This window comes from Anguilla rostrata, chromosome 14, assembly GCF_018555375.3.
Source record: "Anguilla rostrata isolate EN2019 chromosome 14, ASM1855537v3, whole genome shotgun sequence".
NCBI classification, from domain to species: Eukaryota; Metazoa; Chordata; class Actinopteri; order Anguilliformes; family Anguillidae; genus Anguilla; species Anguilla rostrata.
Genome location: NC_057946.1, coordinates 13,061,414 through 13,079,676, shown reverse-complemented (window position 1 = coordinate 13,079,676; position 18,263 = coordinate 13,061,414). Strand labels below are relative to the sequence as shown.

Sequence of the window (18,263 nt, the reverse complement as noted above, 5' to 3'; positions counted from 1 at the left end):
TCACACAGGCACAAACGCACATGCACTATCGCAAACACAAAGACGCGCACACGCAATTCTGTTCACATACAGCGATGAAGCCCTAAACACGAGCGCCCTGCTCGACTCAGGCTTCACACACAGGTCTGTCAGTGTGAAAGGCTGCCTCTTACGGACAGTCACACCCCTCGTTGGCTGACTGTAAACTGAAGCGGAGGGCAGGCCAGTGGTGAACGAGCGCGCTCTAAAGACCTGGCGACAGACAGCAGGTGACAGACGAGGCGAGCACAGGGCCCGTCGAGTGCTTAACCTGGCAGGGGGAGTCCCAGCACATGGCAACCCCAGATCAATCATACATTCAGGTGACACAGCACGTGACTGCGGCCATGCCAACATCTCCATAGCGATCTCCAGATTATGAAGACTGCCACTGCTGGTAACCAAGGCGATGCCCCATCAGTCATCAAATCTTTTTTATTCTACAAAGATGTGCTTGTGCAATGCTATGTATCACTCATCCCTGAGGTCTGTGCGCATGTGTGTGTGTGCGTGCGTGCGTGCGGGCGTGTGTGTGCATGCAAGAGTGAGAAATCAACAACCCTCTCTGTGTGGTTCTGAAACACACCGCAGCCCGGCGGACTCACGTCACAGATAATAACTGGGCAGCGCGCACACGCACACACACACACACACACACACACACAGACACGCGCACACGCACACACAGTAACCACGGCCTGCCTCTCCCAGCTAGGTGAATCATCACAGTGAAATAATTCAGCTCTACCCAATTAAACTGAGGCATGACGCACCAGGGTATAGATTTTATAAAACGGCCTTCAAATATTTTATTTGTGCATGTGTAAAACACTTTTTTTATCACATGGTTATAATTAATATCAATATGATTTGCTGATTTAATGCTAAGAGTAGTTAAAAGGACCAGCAGCAGCAACAAAAAAGTACTAATAATAATAATCATATTTTATTATTACTTAATTATTTATTTTTAATCAAAAAATGCTTGACTGTCTACCTTATTTGGATGTTCTCTCCGAAATTCAATTTTAAAAAATCAATCACACGTATAGAATCATGTTGTGTTTTCAGGTGGTCTGGTGGCACTGTGATCTACTAGTCATGCTGCTCTACGTCCGATTGGTTGGGTGGGCGGATGCCAGTGAAGGGGGGGGGGGGGGGGGGGACCTCCGCTGGGGTTTACCGAATCTGAGCTCATGTCACAGCGCCCTCGCGGCTCTTTTAACAGGAGCGCTGAGGTGCGTCTGAAACGGGGTCTGAGACGGGGTCTGAAACGGGGTCTGAGACGGGGTCTGAGATGGCGGGTCTGAGACGGGGTCTGAGACGGGGTCTGAGACGGGGTCTGAGACGAGGTCTGAGACAGGGTCTGAGACGGTGGGTCTGAGACGGGGTCTGAACGGTGGACGGGTCTGAGACGGGGTCTGAGACGGGGTCTGAGACGGGTCTGAGACGGTGGGTCTGAGACGGGGTCTGAGACGGGGTCTGAGACGGGGTCTGAGACGGGGTCTGAGACGGGGTCTGAGACAGGGTCTGAGACAGGGTCTGAGACGGGTCTGAGATGGGGTCTGAGACAGGGTCTGAGACGGTGGGTCTGAGACGGGGTCTGAGACGGGGTCTGAGACGGGGTCTGAGACGGGGTCTGAGACGGGGTCTGAGACGGGGTCTGAGACGGGGTCTGAGACGGGGTCTGAGATGGCGGGTCTGAGACGGGGTCTGAGACGGGGTCTGAGACGGGGGTCTGAGAGGTGACGGGGTCTGAGACGGGTCTGAGACGGGGTCTGAGAGGCGGGGTCTGAGACGGGGTCTGAGGACGGGTCTGAGACGGTGGGTCTGAGACGGGGTCTGAGACGGGGTCTGAGACGGGGTCTGAGACGGGGTCTGAGACGGTGGGTCTGAGACGGGGTCTGAGACGGCGGGCCGGGGAAGCTAAGGGACGGGACGGCCGGCTGGCTAAAGGGGGCTGAGTGGAGGGGTGTGGAGCGCAGGGCGGAACCACGGTCTGAGAACAGGAAGCGGTCGTACCGTTCGCCGTGTGCTGTGCCAATTTGACAGATTTGTGGTTCTTCTGACATTTTAACGGGAAACCCAGTTGAGTACATGATACAGATGCTGAAGACACCTGGACTAGGACAGAAGCGTGGCTTTATGACTGGAGAGAGAAGCAGACACTCACTAACAGCCTGGATCCTACTGCACGGGGCCTGGAGAGCAAATAATGTCAGAGCAGGAGCAACTGATTGGACAACAACTTGAAACACCTTGACCTTGGAGCCAATCAGCTGCACCTTCAGGCCCCTAGAATTTCCATGTTAATGAGTTTCGAGGAGTAGGACTAGACACAGAAACTGGACTTACAGACAATAGACCGTGCACACAGTCTGGCGATGTATCACGAATGCCATTTTTTGTAATACTGCAAGCATTAAGGGATTACAACAAGTAAAACATGATATTAATCCACAGGAATTATGTAAATTAATTAAGTGATTCAATTACCGAAACTGAGGGAGCTGTTTGCAAAGAAACATGCTAGAACTGACCCAGTCAGTTTAGCCACAGCCTACGCAGAGCAGCTAGTGGAAAACTGTGTGCTGTACGAAAACTAGTGTTTCAGCCACAGTCTTCACAGGTCCCAGGCCACAGTGCTGAAACCACAACCAAGGCAACGGCACTCAGAAGCTCACCAAACGGCCCTGCTAAAAGACCAGTACTTAGTGAGAGTACGACTGGTGGTCAAGGATCTGGCCTAAAGAAACCAACCATCTTCAGACCCCCTCTGGCCTGTTTCCATGAGGTCCTACTGCAACTGTACTGGGGCGGCTTCCACAGTGAAATCACTGTAGAGCACTCTACAAGAGAGAAAGTGGAACATTAGAAGTTCTACTAAACACCAGCATGTCTTAGCCCAAATCTTCAAAACAGGATCACAAATGGCTCACCAGAAGACTCCCATCTCACCTCTGGATTAAGAGGACAGTAAGGGAGCCACACATCAATCAAAAGAAGCTCCTCCACCCCACCGTACCTCCACACTCAGAATACGTAAGCCAATGGCCAGGTTCTCTGAACTCACACCCCCCCATTCAGTCAACCAATCAGAGCCTTCCTGACACGGTGGGCGGCGTCATACATCCCAACAACAGCGTCATTGTTCTCCTTGCGTCAACACAGAAGTGCTTTGCTCTGCCTCCTGTGTAAGACCTCTGATTATATGTTCAGGCAGAGATGTGTTTGTGCTCAGGTTTCGCTAGCGCGAGCGCGTACGAGCCAGTCGACACGTAAGGAACACGGTAAAGAACCTGCGTTTTAAAAAGTTTGCGGTGCCAGGAGTGTGTTGCTAATGTCATTATCATCTCTAATATTATAATCATCAACCTCATCATTAGGAATCTGGTGAGTGTCAGAACCCCCTCTGATTAATATGCAGATTAACACTAATTGGATGCCTGATTAATTCAGCACGGCTTCCTGAAGATGCTCAGGTCTGAGGAACAGTCTTCGCTGGGACACATACTGCAGGGTCCCAACCGGGAAAAAAAAAACAGAGGGGAGAGGGGAAGGGCCAACGTGTGCCATCTGGAACAACGAGACGAGTTTTAACCAGCGGACCAGCCCTGTGCACACACACACACACACACACACACACACACACACACACACTCCCCCTCACACACTACACCACATCACAGAAGCCCTGTACCATGCACGCTGTGTTTTAAATAAATATTTACAGGGATCACAAGGGCTGATGTCATAGATGCTTAACAAGATCCACAAACATACATTGAGCCCAACACCAAGTTGCTGCTGTATGTACTGTATAATGTACAATAGCAAGCGTCAACTCCGCGGATGTCACGGCATTGTTAAGCTGGGTTTCAGCAGGGCGCACGACGTGCGATGTGTGAAATGCAAAGCAGTGCTGCGTCGCCACCGCGTACGCGCATGCAAAAACATTAACGATGCATGAAATAGGAAGTGTTGCATATGCAAACGCGTGTGCAACCGAGCGCCTCCCGGCTCCGCCCACCCCCCCACCTCCCCCCCGCCCACCGAAACGCGCGGTTCAGGCTTCCCCACCTCGCCTGGCTCTGAGGCCAAACTCCCCGGCCGCCTCCCGGACCGTTAAAAATTCATCCTGGGCACGGAGGAGGAGGATGAGGAGAAGGAGAAAGGGGGTGGATGAAGAGGACCACCTGCATCTCTCCGAATCCTGGGGCTCGCCCCTCCCGCCAGAGCCTCCTGCATTATAGAGGAGCGGGCGCCCCCGCCCCCGCGTCCCGTCTCTCTCTCTCCCCGCTCATTAATCATTTACCCCGTCCCGGCGCTGCCGGATCCCGGCTGAGCCTCCCACCCCCGCCCCCCCCCCTCACCCGGGCTCCGCAGGAGCTGCTTAACCCTTTCCTGCCCCGCCGCTCCCCTCCAGGAGCAGCGGCACGCTCTTATGGATTATGATTATGATTATGACAGCGTCGGCTGGGCCTGTTCACAGCGCTCCTGTGGAGGCCTGGAGTCTGTGCTCTGCTGGGCCTGTTCACAGCGCTCCTGTGGAGGCCTGGAGTCTGTGCTCTGCTGGGCCTGTTCACAGCGCTCCTGTGGAGGCCTGGAGTCTGTGCTCTGCTGGGCCTTCACACCCCCCACTCCCCGCCGCGCCCTGGAGGCCGGTTCGGCTTGCGGCCTGCCTGCGCTCTGAGGCCGACTCCCGGCGTCGCCTCCGTGGAGTCTGAGTCTTCTCCTGGGCACGGCAGGGAGGCGGATGTGTGAGATGGCGTTAAGGCGGTGGTGGAGGACCGACCTGCTTCTCTCCGAATCCTGGAGTCTGTGCTCTGCTGCCTGCTCAGAGTGCATATGGAGCGGCTGTGGGCCCGTCACAGCGCTCGTCCGGTCTTCTCTGCTCGGCTCATGTAATCATTACCCCGTCGGCCTGGATCCGTGCTGAGCCTTCACCCCGCTCCCTCAGCCGGGCTCTTGCATGAGCTGTTCAAGCCCTTTAGCCTGCCCGCGCTCCCCTCCAGGAGCAGGCACTGGTCTGTGATTGTGGTTAGATTTGAGCTGTCGGCTGTGGCCTGTTCACAGCGCTCCTGTGGAGGCCTGGACTCTGTGCTCTGCTGTTCACAGCGCTCCTGTGGAGGCCTGGACTCTGTGCTCTGCTGGGGCTGTTCACAGCGCTCCTGTGGAGGCCCGGAGCTCTGCTGTGCTCTGCTGTGCCTGTTCACAGCGCTCCTGTGGAGGCCTGGACTCTGTGCTCTGCTGGGCCTGTTCACAGCGCTCCTGTGGAGGCCTGGAGTCTGTGCTCTGCTGGGCCTGTTCACAGCGCTCCTGTGGAGGCCTGGAGTCTGTGCTCTGCTGTTCACAGCACTCCTGTGGAGGCCCAGAGCTCTGCTGTGCTCTGCTGTGCTGGGAAAAGCACACCGCACCACTGAGATAGTGTTTGTGTAGCGCTGCTGCACGCTCAGTGTAGGCACACACCCTTCCAACAACTCTGTAATCCTCTTTGTTCTACTGGTCTGACCAGATCCACCGCCATATGTACAGAATATGTAGACATTCAATTCAATTCTGTTGCCAGCAGCAAATATATTATATTTACAATCTGATATTTGTTTGGTTGTAACCATAAGGATTTCGCACCAGCTCGTTGTTGCCTAAACCCTTTTGTATGCACTCATGTAAGTCCTTCTGGATATGAGTGCCTGCTACATGTCTGAATGTAATTATGGTGTGTGTGTGTGTGTGTGGGTGTGTGTGTTTGCGATGTGGTGTACAGAATATCATTTAGAAAACTCAGTGTGTGCCCAGAAGGTTATGTGGTGTCATCCTGGGTGGGGCGTTACACTGGGGGACCCTTACGTCGAAATCACACGCAGTCACTAAAGCACTGATGTCCGAAAACTCAAAGCCGACCTGTCATACTCTGCCCGAAACCTGTGCTGGCTCTGGGGGGCTGTGCTGGTACACTGGTTCCGCTGAGAGGGGGCGGTGGGGGCGGCTGTGGCTGTGTGTGCCGTCTGAGGGGCGGGGCTGTGGCTGTGTGTGCCGTGTGAGGGGCGGGGCTGCCGGTCCGGTACCACAGAGCTAGCTCTAGCGCCGTACGGCCCGCCGGACAGTCTTCAGCTCCCGGCTTAGTGCCGGTCGAGCGGTCCGGGCCGGTTACCGGGGGCTGGCCCCAGATAAAGAGAAAGAGCGAGGGTGAAGAGCACGCTCGCTTTCCCCTCAATCCGCTCATGTCCCGGACCCGGGTGGAGGGGCGGGGGGAGGGGGGGGGACGGACCAGGGGCTTAAGCCGCAGGCTTAGCGCTCGCCGATCCGGAGGCAAAGGCCACTACAAAGAAATCCCCCCAAATATGGCCGCCGCTGATGATCCGCACCGCGTTTAATCCCGGAGGGAAGTACCGGATCAGCACGCGGGGCCCTCCGGACCGGGGAGGGCTCAGACCCTTGCTGGAGCGCACCTCATTTTAAAGAGCTCTTTTTTTTAACGGTGGAGGTGCTTCGCGTCCCGCCGGGCCAGCTGACGGGACGCCGAATCCTTCGCGGGACTCCGCGTTTCCGGCGGCGACGGCTCCGCCAACGAGCCAGAGCGACCGCCTGCCGTCTCTGAGGCCCGACACGCACGGCAGCGCACCGCAAGGACGCGGATCCTCACGGAGAAGCCGGTGCGTCTGCTCCTAACAGCCGCGTCTCAATCCGTCACGTCTGACTGGAGACGCGGGCCCAATGGAGCCGCCGCGGAGAGCGTCGCAGAGCGCCGACGGCGAAGATCACACACGCCACGTGAAAAGGAACAGGAGATGAAAAACAGCGGCAAACGGCAAACAAACGAGAGACGGAGAGAGAGATGAAAGAAGGAGGAGAGCCGCTGGCAGGAACGACAGCCCGATCTGACGGCACGGTCAGACCGCGTTCCGTCTCACGTCTGGGACGCCGTCTTCGCCAGCTCAGCCACGATCTCAATCGCAGCTCCTTTCTTAATTGAATATTCTCAGATTGTTGCGCATTTTATTTATTCGTTCGTGCTTTTTGTGGATTATTCTATGTAAGTGTGTTTCTGGGGTGTAATATTTACCAAGCAAATTTCCCCAGGAGAGACAATAAAGAAATGCATTTCACTGAATTATGGGGTATGTGGACGTGTATCATGTATGGCATACTGTATAATACACACATAAGAGATCCTGTCCCAGTTGAGCAGGGGGAACCTGGAACCCTGGTCCCAGTAATGCGAGCCAATATCATGTTTCATACACATGCAACATACTACAGCAATTCAAGCTTTTGACCCAATTCCTCAGCTGGGATTCAAACCCACAACCTTCCATTTACAAACCTTCCCTTCCAGGTACCCTCCACTCACGGGCACTCGAAACAGCCCAAGATGGAATCAGCTAGGCCCGTGCAGAGACGACACTGTCTGTACCTGAGTCTGTTCAACCAACAAAATGATCGGTATGCTGATAGTCAACCAGAAGTTGTGATGCATATTTTTTTGTAGCAAATAAATAGTCAAAGACATATCAGCATAGCTAGGCTGACATATTTATGCAGTGTCTCTCTCTCTCCCCTTGGTTGTGTGTGTGTGTGTGTGTGTGTGTGTGTCTCTAAGCCCCTTACTACAGTACAACATAGAGGCACGAACCCATAAGAACTGAGGGATGCTCAGAACAAAGACGATCACAACTTTGAAGTCAAACTGCAAAAATAAAAAAAAATTGTACTTAAATCTTTAGCTATAAATCATTTTCAAAGTTAGTAACTAATAACTAACCAAGTAGTAAGTGGGACCTCATGCCCAAGTCCTCTGGCTTGTCCCCTTCTATGCTATGTGCCGCACACAGCAGGACACACACACGCACGCACGCACACACACACACACACACACACACACACACACACACACTGAATCCTTTCTGTCTGACACCTCGTACCGTGTCCCTAAACAAAGGAACAAAGGGATGAAGAATCACACTGTACAGCCAAGAAGCCACACTTTGTTTTTAATCAAAACAACATGCCTTTTGATGGCTGAGGAGAACCACAGAACGTTCTGGAAAACACAGCGAGCTACTATTTGGGGTGAGAGGTCCCTCTTTGATACTCGCACTCATAAATTAAAACCGCCATCGTCTTTCCTGTGGTGCCATTCGGGTAATGGGGGGGCGGGGCGGTGTGGGGGAGGGAGAGGTGGAGGGGGGTAATGCCCGTCTAAGCCGGCGCCCCCCCCCCCCCCGATATCAGGGATTGGCGCACGTGCCGCTGCGCTCTTATCAGCGTGGCACAGACCCGTGGCACAGCACATAGTCCCGCTCGCAGGCGTTACCAGGGCAACCAGGGGCCGTGGAGGGGGTCAGCTGACCCCAGCGCGCTACTTCGTTGGTTGGGGGGCGGGCACCGGTGGTTTGGGGAAGGGAGTTGGGCTGAGACGGAGTCGGGAGAGACCCTAAAAAACCCCGGTACCGGCGGTCACCCCGCCCCTCGCAGCGCTACCGGACTACCGGAGATTAATGAGCTGGGCGATCAGCGCGCAGCACGCGCGGCGCGGGGTTAAACAGGCGTTAGGGGCTCACTTAGCGCCAGGTGAGCTCAGCGCCTCTGTGGAGCAGGGCTACGGCTCCTTTCAGGTGTTCATAATTAATCTCACGCATCCTCCGCTTTCACCCGCCCAGCTGGCTACTTAGAACCGTGCTGCAATAGGATTATTTCCTTTAATCGGCAGACAAAAAACACAAGTGCACAAACATGCACTCACGACACAAGCTAGCGCTGCTCTGGGCTGCCTTCCCTGCCTGGGCGTCCTTTGCGTTAATGTAACCAGGGATGAGCAGCACTTGCTAGCAGATATAACAGATCTTTAGGCAATGCAGGTGTGCGGCACATTGACAGAGAGAGAGAGAGGGAGAGACAGACAGAGAGAGATACAGAGAGAGAGAGAGACAGAGAAGGAGAGGAGAGAGGAGAGAGCGAGAGAGTGAGAGGACAGAGCGCGAGAGAGAGTGAGAGGAGACAGAGAGCGAGAGAGAGAGTGAGAGGAGAGAGAGAGCGACAGAGAGAGCAGCAGAGGAGAAAGAGAGAGAGTGTTGGAAGAAAGAATTTATAGTGCAGAATGCAGCTCTTCCTCGGTGCCTTTGCACAGAGAACATGACAGTGTGACCTTGTCTGAGGACATGATCTGCTGCCTGGATGTGCATGCGTCTACCCTCGTGTGTGTTTGTGTGTGTGTGCGCGTGTGATTGTGCGTGTGGTGTGTGTGCGCATGTGTGTGCGTGCGTGTCTCTGATGTGACTACAGACAGCTTCGTCTGTACCTGCCACATGCAGACGAACGAGCTCGGCCATACCTCCAGTGATGAGCCGAGATGGACTACAAGCCTGCTGTCATCACAACAAACACAGAAAAATGACCGGCAGCCCCGGAACAAACATACAGGAATTACTTCACGCTTAAACATCCTCAATCAGATTAATGCAATTACCAGACGCCCGACTGCCCTCAGCTCTGACGCAGGCTTTCGCCCGTCTGCGTTTCTGCTGCTGCAACGGCGCTTTCGGGAAGACCGCAAATGCAATTATTCGCTGAAACGCTCGCTAATCGCGGGTAGCAACCGGTTCATTCGTATGTCCGGGGCGCAGGACAGTTCCGGGTGCCACAAAATCCCTTTAACGGCAACGGACAAATTGAAACTTCTCCCCAGCGCGGTCCGGAACGATGCGCTTCAAGATCGGTAACCTTGAAGGGGACAGCGCAATTGACATGAAAACAAACGTTTTTTTGTTCGTTTGTTTTTCGTCCTCTCCCTTTAGCAAGGATGGATGAACAGAGGAGCGGAGATGACACCAAGCCCATTAGCATACGCGGAGCGCGTCCAAACCGTTAGAAGGCATTTCCATTTTACACCGTCGATTTTGACGCCATTCGGTCGCGTTCGCGCTGTGCCAATCTCCTTCCGTGTTTGCCGCGCGGTTAAAGCGAAGGAGAGGGATTCCCCAGCGCTGATCCGTTTATCCAGCGATTACCTAGCGCTGGCGTCTTAAATCCAGCGTATTTATTTACGGTAAGGGCTGTATTATTCACGGGCTCTTCCGACACTGAAGGCTTTGCAGAGTTTAACTATATGCTACAGCTGATCTCGGGGACCCAAAAGTTCTAATTTGCGTCTTTAATCTATAATTAGGCCTATTCTGCTTCCCTCCAACAGCACTCCAAGGAAATGCAGCTAATTGGCAGTAGAAAAAAAAAAAGAGATCAGGGCCAACGCACATGCCCCCCCCCCCCCCCACCCCCCCTGTGTGAGATTGTGAGATAGGGCTTTCTTGCCCTCAACCAGCAGCTCCTGTTCACCACGGTTACTGGAATCACACATGCCCTTCCCCCCCCCCTATTACATCACGGCTTAAACTCCTCCCCTTCAAAAGTACTTTTCCCACTGACAACCAGAAGCGGTTCTTAACAGAGATGCAGCCATTTTCTGAGACTGGTAGTGGTGTGTGGTGAGGTTTGGGGGTACACATCAGTACCACAACTCAACAGGAAAATATGGTAACACTTTTGGGGGTGGGGCTAGATTGACTGAAAGGCCCGCTCTTGTCATCATGAGCTTACATTCCAAACACTGTGGCGCTACTGCTATTAATAAACTAACCACATCCTGAAAGAAATGGTTTTGTTTCACTTCGTTTCGAAGGGCCATACGGGCACGTCAGCATTCGCACGAGAGGGCTGAAACAAAGACGCATATTTAGGGTGCATTAACCGCGAAACACGGAGGAAAACAACGAACGCAGAAGCGCTTTCGGGTCGCGCCTGCTTATCTCTCTCCTCTAACGAGACGCCGGGCTCTGCATTGGATGCACGAGCCCAGAGCCCAGAGCCCCGCCGCGCTGGGTCCATTCATCACCCGCGCTCTTCCGCTGTCCGCCCGCGCCTTCGGGCCCGCGCAAACAGACGCGGGCCCTTGGGCGCCGGCGGCTCTCCCGCCGCACCGCCAGCCGCCGGCGCACAGCTCGGGGACCAGCCGATTACCCACAATGCCTCGGAGCGAGGGGAGGGCGAGACGGGTGGGAGGTTACCGACTCCACAGGCCGACCGGATACTGCGTTTAACGTTGAACGTTTCCCTTATCATAAGAGGAGAAATGTTTTCGTTTGATTCTTAGGACGAGCGAGACCATGGATAATGCTGTGGCAATGAATGTGAGAGCTGTTAGGCATACCCATCCGGAAGTTCTTCTGGTTGCAGAATTATATGGACAGAAGGAATGAGGGAAGGAGCTCGCCGTCTGCTTTGTCTACGGAATCTGCGATGTTACGGAACATCAGGGGAGTTCTGTTTCTCACCACACAGATCTCCAGGAGTATCACTGGATTTCATTCATGCCCCAACTCTCGAGAACGCTCTTTTGCATTACCGCTGCAGTTAGAGCAGCCACGTGCATTTAACATGACATTACGCATGTCTAACAAACGGAGGCAGGCGGCTCAGATTTTGTGAATGACTGGTCACTGTGTCCAGTCAGAGTCCAGAACCATGGACTGAGCGGTCACAGAGTAGGAAATCCCCCGCCTCAGCACTCTCTTCTCAGTAAACACCACTTCACTGGTCATCCAGCCTGTCACTCAAACGTATCGGCTAATACGGCCAAATAGCTGCTGGGGGGCGTCACCTTCACCATCGTGACTCTAGCTTGGAAACCAGCTTTTCCAAATTGAGCGGCCTCTCTCAGTCGTTCATTTTCCCTCAGACCCATTTTAGCAGAGGACCATCCCCTGAGTGGAAATCCTTTGCCTCTCTGACCTCCAGCGCAAGATGCTGTTCAAGTAACTGCCCGGTTCCAGAAGGGAGAAGGAGCCTAAGAGCCTGCCCTGCCTTCAGGAGCCAGCGCTGGCCGCCCGTCAGCTCCTCTGAGCACAGCCGCACTCACACTCATTAGCCGCGTCAGAGCGACGGGAAATCCACTTCCTGTTGCAAACTGCAGCGAGCTGCAGAAGAGGCCAGCGTTTGTGTTGCGATGGGAGAGTACGGCTGTCTGTCTGAACCCCAGGAAGGGCAGAGCTAACGCACGCCAGCACGAGAGAACAGGAAGGCCTTGCTGTACGTTGGGAAACACCGTGGCTCAAATGCAGGGATCGGCCGATGGCCCCCGCCGTCCTCTCGACGCCTCCGGCTCTGCGCTTCACGCTGGATTCCCGACCGGAAACACTTTAACACCCGACAGAAAGCAACAGGGGGCTGCTCCTGGAGCCAGGAGCCACAATGGCGCACTCACGTAGTCGTGGAAGGCCTTGGCTTCGCTGGAGTGCTCACATGTCTCTCTCCTCTCGGGTGCTGCACAGTACAGGTCCCAGAATACACTGCAACACACAGGCAGAGGTGTGGGCATGCACATCTCACACATACACAAACAAACATATATCACACACAAATACATGCACACAAACACACACAGACATACACACACAGTCAGACACACACTGGCCACATATACCTGTATCACACACAAACACGTATACGCACACACGCACAAATGCGTACACACACGTGGACATTGGGGCACACACATACACACACCCAGACACACACACACACACACAGAAAGAAGATAATGTTCCAGCAGAGATGCACGGGTAAAATTTTCTTTTACACTGAAACTTTGCATTATGCAAATGTGCTCCAATTGACAACCAGGTGAGCCGGGGCTGAGCTGACGCGAAAGTTAATCATTTCCCCGCCTGTTTAAACCACATCAGTATATCACACTGCGCAGAGCCGTGCGAGTCATCTGGGGTCAGGAGCGCTACTTTCTCTAACTGCGTTTGCTTTGGCTGTGGAGGGAGCAGCAGAGGGGCGACAGGGAACGTGCGATTTCTGCAGGTCCGAGGAATGAACGGAGGCGTCGGCAAACTCACCACCACCACGAATGCAGGAACCCTGGAGGTTCTCCTAATGTGATGTTCTTCTCCCATCGGATCTGACGGGGGGAAAAGAGAACAGAGTGAGCAAAGAACGCATACGAATGGAAACAAACAGTGTGGCCCATACACTGTCTTTCGGGCTAGCCCTGTTCACCTTCTCCTCAGTCAACCGAACAATAATTAATTGAGCGAATTTCCAGAACAACCTAATTTACATCAACGATAAAGACTGAACAACAACCTGCTTAAATACTGGCAATTACTCTCCGGTGAAGAAATTATTCTGAATAAAAATGCATCCATCCATCAGGATAATTCAGTGGCAAATTGATTTCCCTTCGCATAGGGCATGCAGAGAGTGAAGAAGCTGCAGCGATGGCATTATCGTTGCCAATACGGACCAAAGGTGAAGAGGTTCTCCTCCCCTCAGATCTCACAGAGGGACAGAGAACTGGAGGGAGAACGAGGGTGAAGACGGGAGGCTAGCGTTAGCATTAGCACGACCCGGTAGCCCCTAAATCCAGGCTAGCCCCGCTAGCGTGTTCTCGCCTTTCCGATGTTACCCGGTTGCCAAAAACCCCGCGGGAACAGGCGTGCGCTAAGCTCACTCCTGAGCTTCCCCGTGAGGTCAGGGACAGCTAACGCTGTATGCAAGCATCAGGAAGAAGCCTGAGCACGTGAACCACACATACACATTTATTTTTCTTTATTCAAAGTTGCTCTTGGCGACTGGGCTGGTTACGCCGACGGCTTTTGGTAGAACAACCCTGTGCGGGCCGCCCTCTCAGCGTCCGCTCCGCACGGGAGGAGGGGGGAAAGCTACACGGAGACCGGATCAATTTACTTTGATGAGTCTTAATTAGAAAAGTAATCGTAACGATTAGGGTTGAAAGCCTACAGTAAGCAGCTGGACGCCTTCCAGAAGTCTATCAAGCACATTTGCTCTTTTTTAGTGCATCGATTTATCCCGACTGATCCCCCCCCCACACACATGTGCATTATGTGGCATTAAAGCCAAATCAGTCACCTGTTCACTTCCACATGGCTGTGGCAGAGAGAATGAATTGCAGTGATGCGGCTTTTACACTGATAAAGATTCTCCCTGTTACAAATGAGACAAGAGTGGGGAAAATACCATGTGTAATGTTCTTTCAGATAAACCTGCCCCTTGTGTGTAGTTTTTTATTTATTTATCTGAAGTTCTGGACTGATATCGTTGTCGGATTCTCGCTTTCCCGCTTCTCTGTCCCTGGACAGCACCCGCGGCGTCGGAGGTGAGCCACGCGGTTATGATTCTGCCTCAGCTCTCAGGACCCGGGCCTGCTGCCGCCCCTCGACCTCACGAGCCCACCGCAGTGCGGGCGCCTTCCAGAGCGAGACGGGCGTGTGAAGGGGGCTCGCCCGAGTACCCCCCCCCCCGCTGCCCAACCCGCCAGCCTTTACCGGGCCCTTCCACCGGGCGCTCGGGAGCGCGGCTCGTGGGATAAGGGCGGGACGGGCGCGAAAGTTCAGGGCCCCGCGGCGCGCGCAGACTGCTGCTAACCGCTCTTATCTGGATCAAACTGGAAACCGCTCGCTGACTCCACCGTATAGATCTCAGCGGAGCCGACCGCTTTTCCACACATGCCTCATTTCACCTACGCGGGAACTGGCCAGGCTAAACATAACGTCTAAAACGCAGACCGCCTAATAACGTTACACAGCAGTTAGCAGCTTAACACATTACTCATATCTGTATGGTAATCGGTCCATCTTTCACCACACTCCCTTAAAATAACAGTGACTAAGGCGCTTCTCATAGAAAACCATACTTGCGGCGAGCGCAAGTCGTTGCTTGGACACTTTATCTGTCTCTTTTCCTGTTCTCTCTTATACTTCTCTCTTTTACTGCGAAATGAAAGAGAGCGAGAAAGACGTGAAGGCGTCTTCTAAAATGCGCCCTTCCCTCGCCCTTTTCGGGCTTCGGGTCCCGGTGCGTTCTCAGAGAGCGAGCCTGCCCCTCGAACCCGAGTTCATAGCAGATAACGGCCTTTTAAAACTGATTTTCTAGCGCGCGGCGTTCAAAAAGGCGTGTAATGCGTTAAAGGCGTCAGCGCCGGGTGCGATCCCGAACGCGCTGCAGCGTCTGCAGCCAGCGCGCTTCGAGCGAAAAGACGCCACCGCCTCGCTTTCATCCCCCCGATCCACGCTGCACTTACAAACACCGCCGAGAAGCCACCTGTCAGACTGGGGGAATGCCTTCTCAGTCCCGCAATGCACACTGGGATGCATTCCGCAATGCTGACTGGGAAATGTTGTTCATCGTAATAAAACAGGGGTCACATTGTGTTTAATTTTTCAGTGATTACTCACGATTACTAAATTTAGCTAATTCAAAGTGTGATTGCAAGGTTTCTTTTTTAAAAAATAAAACATACAAATGTAAACAACATAAAAAAGCACAGAAACGTACGTCTGCACGTCAAGTCCAGAATTGGAACACACACAAAGTGTCAAGTGTGGTATGCTTCTTTGCAAATTGCAATTGAACAATCTTACATCAATGATAACCAGATTTGACAATAAACAAATTTCTGTCTCAGTACGCAATGTTGCATACTGAGACAGAAAGAACGCCATTGTAAATTAATCACAGTTGTCACTTGTACTCATATGAAAATAGAGGGGAAAATCAATGAATACAGACATTCATGCACAGACGATCAGAGAACTGGTGCTTCCACCTGAAGATTTAAATTCCTCAAAGTGTCAGGACACTACCTGGCTACTGCAGCTGGAAGCCAAGGTGTGAAGCACTGCCTGAGTCCACACACACCACTGCTCAGCCCTGAACTTTTACCCCACTAGTGCTGGGTCAAGCTGCATTAGTGGAGACTGTTAGGCTAAGATGGTCCAAACAGCATGTGATCGAGGAAGTGTGCGCATTTTAATAAGCCAGGACTCCTGGTTTTTATCGTTACGAAGCAGGACTCATTCTGGAAATGAAATAGTAGAACGTTTGGAGTTTTATAACGGAAAAAGTAATATACTGGTATGAAAACGTTCTGAGGTAAAATTTTCAGGCAGTTTTTAATGAAAAGTTGTAGTTACAGTACATAGCGGCTACGGACAATGCCCCGCCCTTCCCTGCTGTACAAACGCTCTTCACAGTCCTCCTCGTTGCCAGGGAAGCTCAGAAAGACAGGGCCGGGTTCAGACGGGGTCCTGAGGAGTTTATGTTTCCCCTCGTTAGACGTGGAAGTGGCTGAGAGCAGGGCTTCGCCATGGCGCCTCTCCCAGCCCGCCCCCACGCCCCCGCCTCTCATCCGGCCCTGTCAGACGAGACGGACGCCGCGCGGCTAATGCACCCCGCGCGCTGAGCGCTGCTCCTGCGCGTAATCACATCAGGCGGGGGCGCACAATGCGCTAGCCCGCCCACCGGAGGCTCCGCCCACTGGAGGCTCCGCCCACTGGAGGCTCCGCCCACTGGAGGCTCCGCCCGGGAAAGCGCTTACCTCCGACAGGAAGGTCTGTGCAGACTTCTGAGCTCCTACATGCAGCAGGTATTCGTACACGTAGAGCGCTAACCTGGAGAAAGAGAGAGGAGAGGGGGAGAGAGAGAAGCAGGGGTTTAATGCCTGATCCCGCTACGGTGGGACGTGTTCCCTCAGGTTAAATGAGAACATGTCCCGCCACAACCACAATCACAGAAACGAGTACGCTGAAGGGCAGAGATCGATATACGGACAGTTCAAAGCACAGGATCAAGTTACACACATGAAACAGATTTGGGTCACGTGCAAGGTCAGGTACATTAATACAGGAGCATAAGCGAACTCCATGTGCAAGTACAGAGAGTCACTAGGTAGACCATTTCCTTTAACAATATATGCCTTTCCTGTCTAAAGTCTACACAATTTTAGGCACCTGTTCATTCTTTTAATTACTCTCCAGTTTGCTGAAATTGTATCTAAAGCAAACCAGATCCTCAGTAAAACCCAACTCCTAATCCCATACGCTTGGCGTTCATGTCTAATGGACCCCACTGACAGTTCTTTTTCTGGATACCAACCACGTGGAATGATCGCTTTGTAAACACATCAATATCGAGGTCCAACCCGCAGCCACTCCGATGGTGAGGGACGGCTGGAAATGGCCGCTGAATCTGATAGCGTCCGAGAAGGCGCTTTATGTCCTCGTGCTTGCAGAGGGGGCCGCCGGCGGCGTGGACAGAGACCTCCATAAATCAATCAGCGCGGCCGTGGCGCGGCGGCCTCCGGTAACACTGCACTCTCACGAGTCACGGCGGGCCCTGAGCCCCGAAAGACGGCGGAGAGAAGCCCCCTGACAGACAGGGGCTGCGGAGGAGGCCGCTTGTCCCAGCCGGGGGCGGGCTTTGAAGGGCCGCGCGGTGCTACGGAGGCGCCCGCTTTCCAGCGGAGTCAATACAGCCCAAACGGTCTCACGGGGAACGCCTCCGAACTGTTAGCATGACGGGGAGGTGCTGCTGGACCAGCGCAATGCTAACGGCCGTGAGGGAAAGGCATGTGGGTCCCTTTAACTGAGAACAAGAGGCGAGCGTCATAAAAGTAAAACAGTGAGAAAGGTAGAGAAAGGGACAGAGAGAGGGAGAAAGTGAGAAAGAGAGAGAGAGAGATAACCCAGAGATTAGAAGAGCGTTCTGACAAGATGACAGGGTTCATTACAGGCCGCTGGCCCAGAAGATTCATCCGCTGCAGCTTCAGAAGGAGAAACAGGACGTCCGCCGGCACACCTTCCCCCCAAAAAAATTTCAGCTCCTGCTCTCACAAATATAAAAGCATTTTTGTCTCCTCTCCCCCTCCTGCCCCCTCCCTCCAGGAGCAGCACACACCAGGACTGATTGGCCACCGTGAAGAATTCCACAGAAAAACATCTCAGGGCTGAATCGGAAAGCGAGAGTAGAGCTCGGCGCAGTGGAAGAAAGGTTTTTTTGGTTTGTTTTTTGGTTTATTTTAGGACAGAACTCTGAGGTGAACAAGCAGCAGGCAGCTGGGTGTGACAGTACTCCGTGGGCTGCTAGATGCCTCACTCAGTTAAGGCCCCACGCTGTGCTGCAAGGTAGAGCCCCATCGTCTCCGTGCCTGTGATAGCAGATAGTTGGACATTCCAAATTAGGATGAGAATTGGGCATGTTCAGCCGCACGTTGGGCAGAAAATTTGTTTTTAATAAATTAAACATAAAAAAGACGCCTGCCAGTGACTAATTGGCCATGAACTGAAAAGACCCTGTCTTGTATAATTTAGGATGAGTTGAATTGTTCTGACATGGGTGGACTTGTTCATGATGGAAATATCAGACCTAGTGAAAAAATGAATATT

General features: G+C 53.2%; 1 protein-coding gene across 1 annotated transcript in view; it reads right to left on the bottom strand.

The window, feature by feature from the left end:
• ssbp2b (single stranded DNA binding protein 2b) overlaps positions 1–18,263 on the bottom strand; it is an 88,461-nt gene that overhangs the window by 44,261 nt on the left and 25,937 nt on the right. The window contains exons 2-4 of the mRNA XM_064309395.1: positions 16,418–16,490; positions 12,918–12,979; positions 12,278–12,362 (exon numbers count right to left, since the gene is read on the bottom strand). Coding sequence (XP_064165465.1) covers positions 12,278–12,362; positions 12,918–12,979; positions 16,418–16,490 — 220 coding nt within the window. The remainder of the gene's footprint in view (positions 1–12,277; positions 12,363–12,917; positions 12,980–16,417; positions 16,491–18,263) is intronic.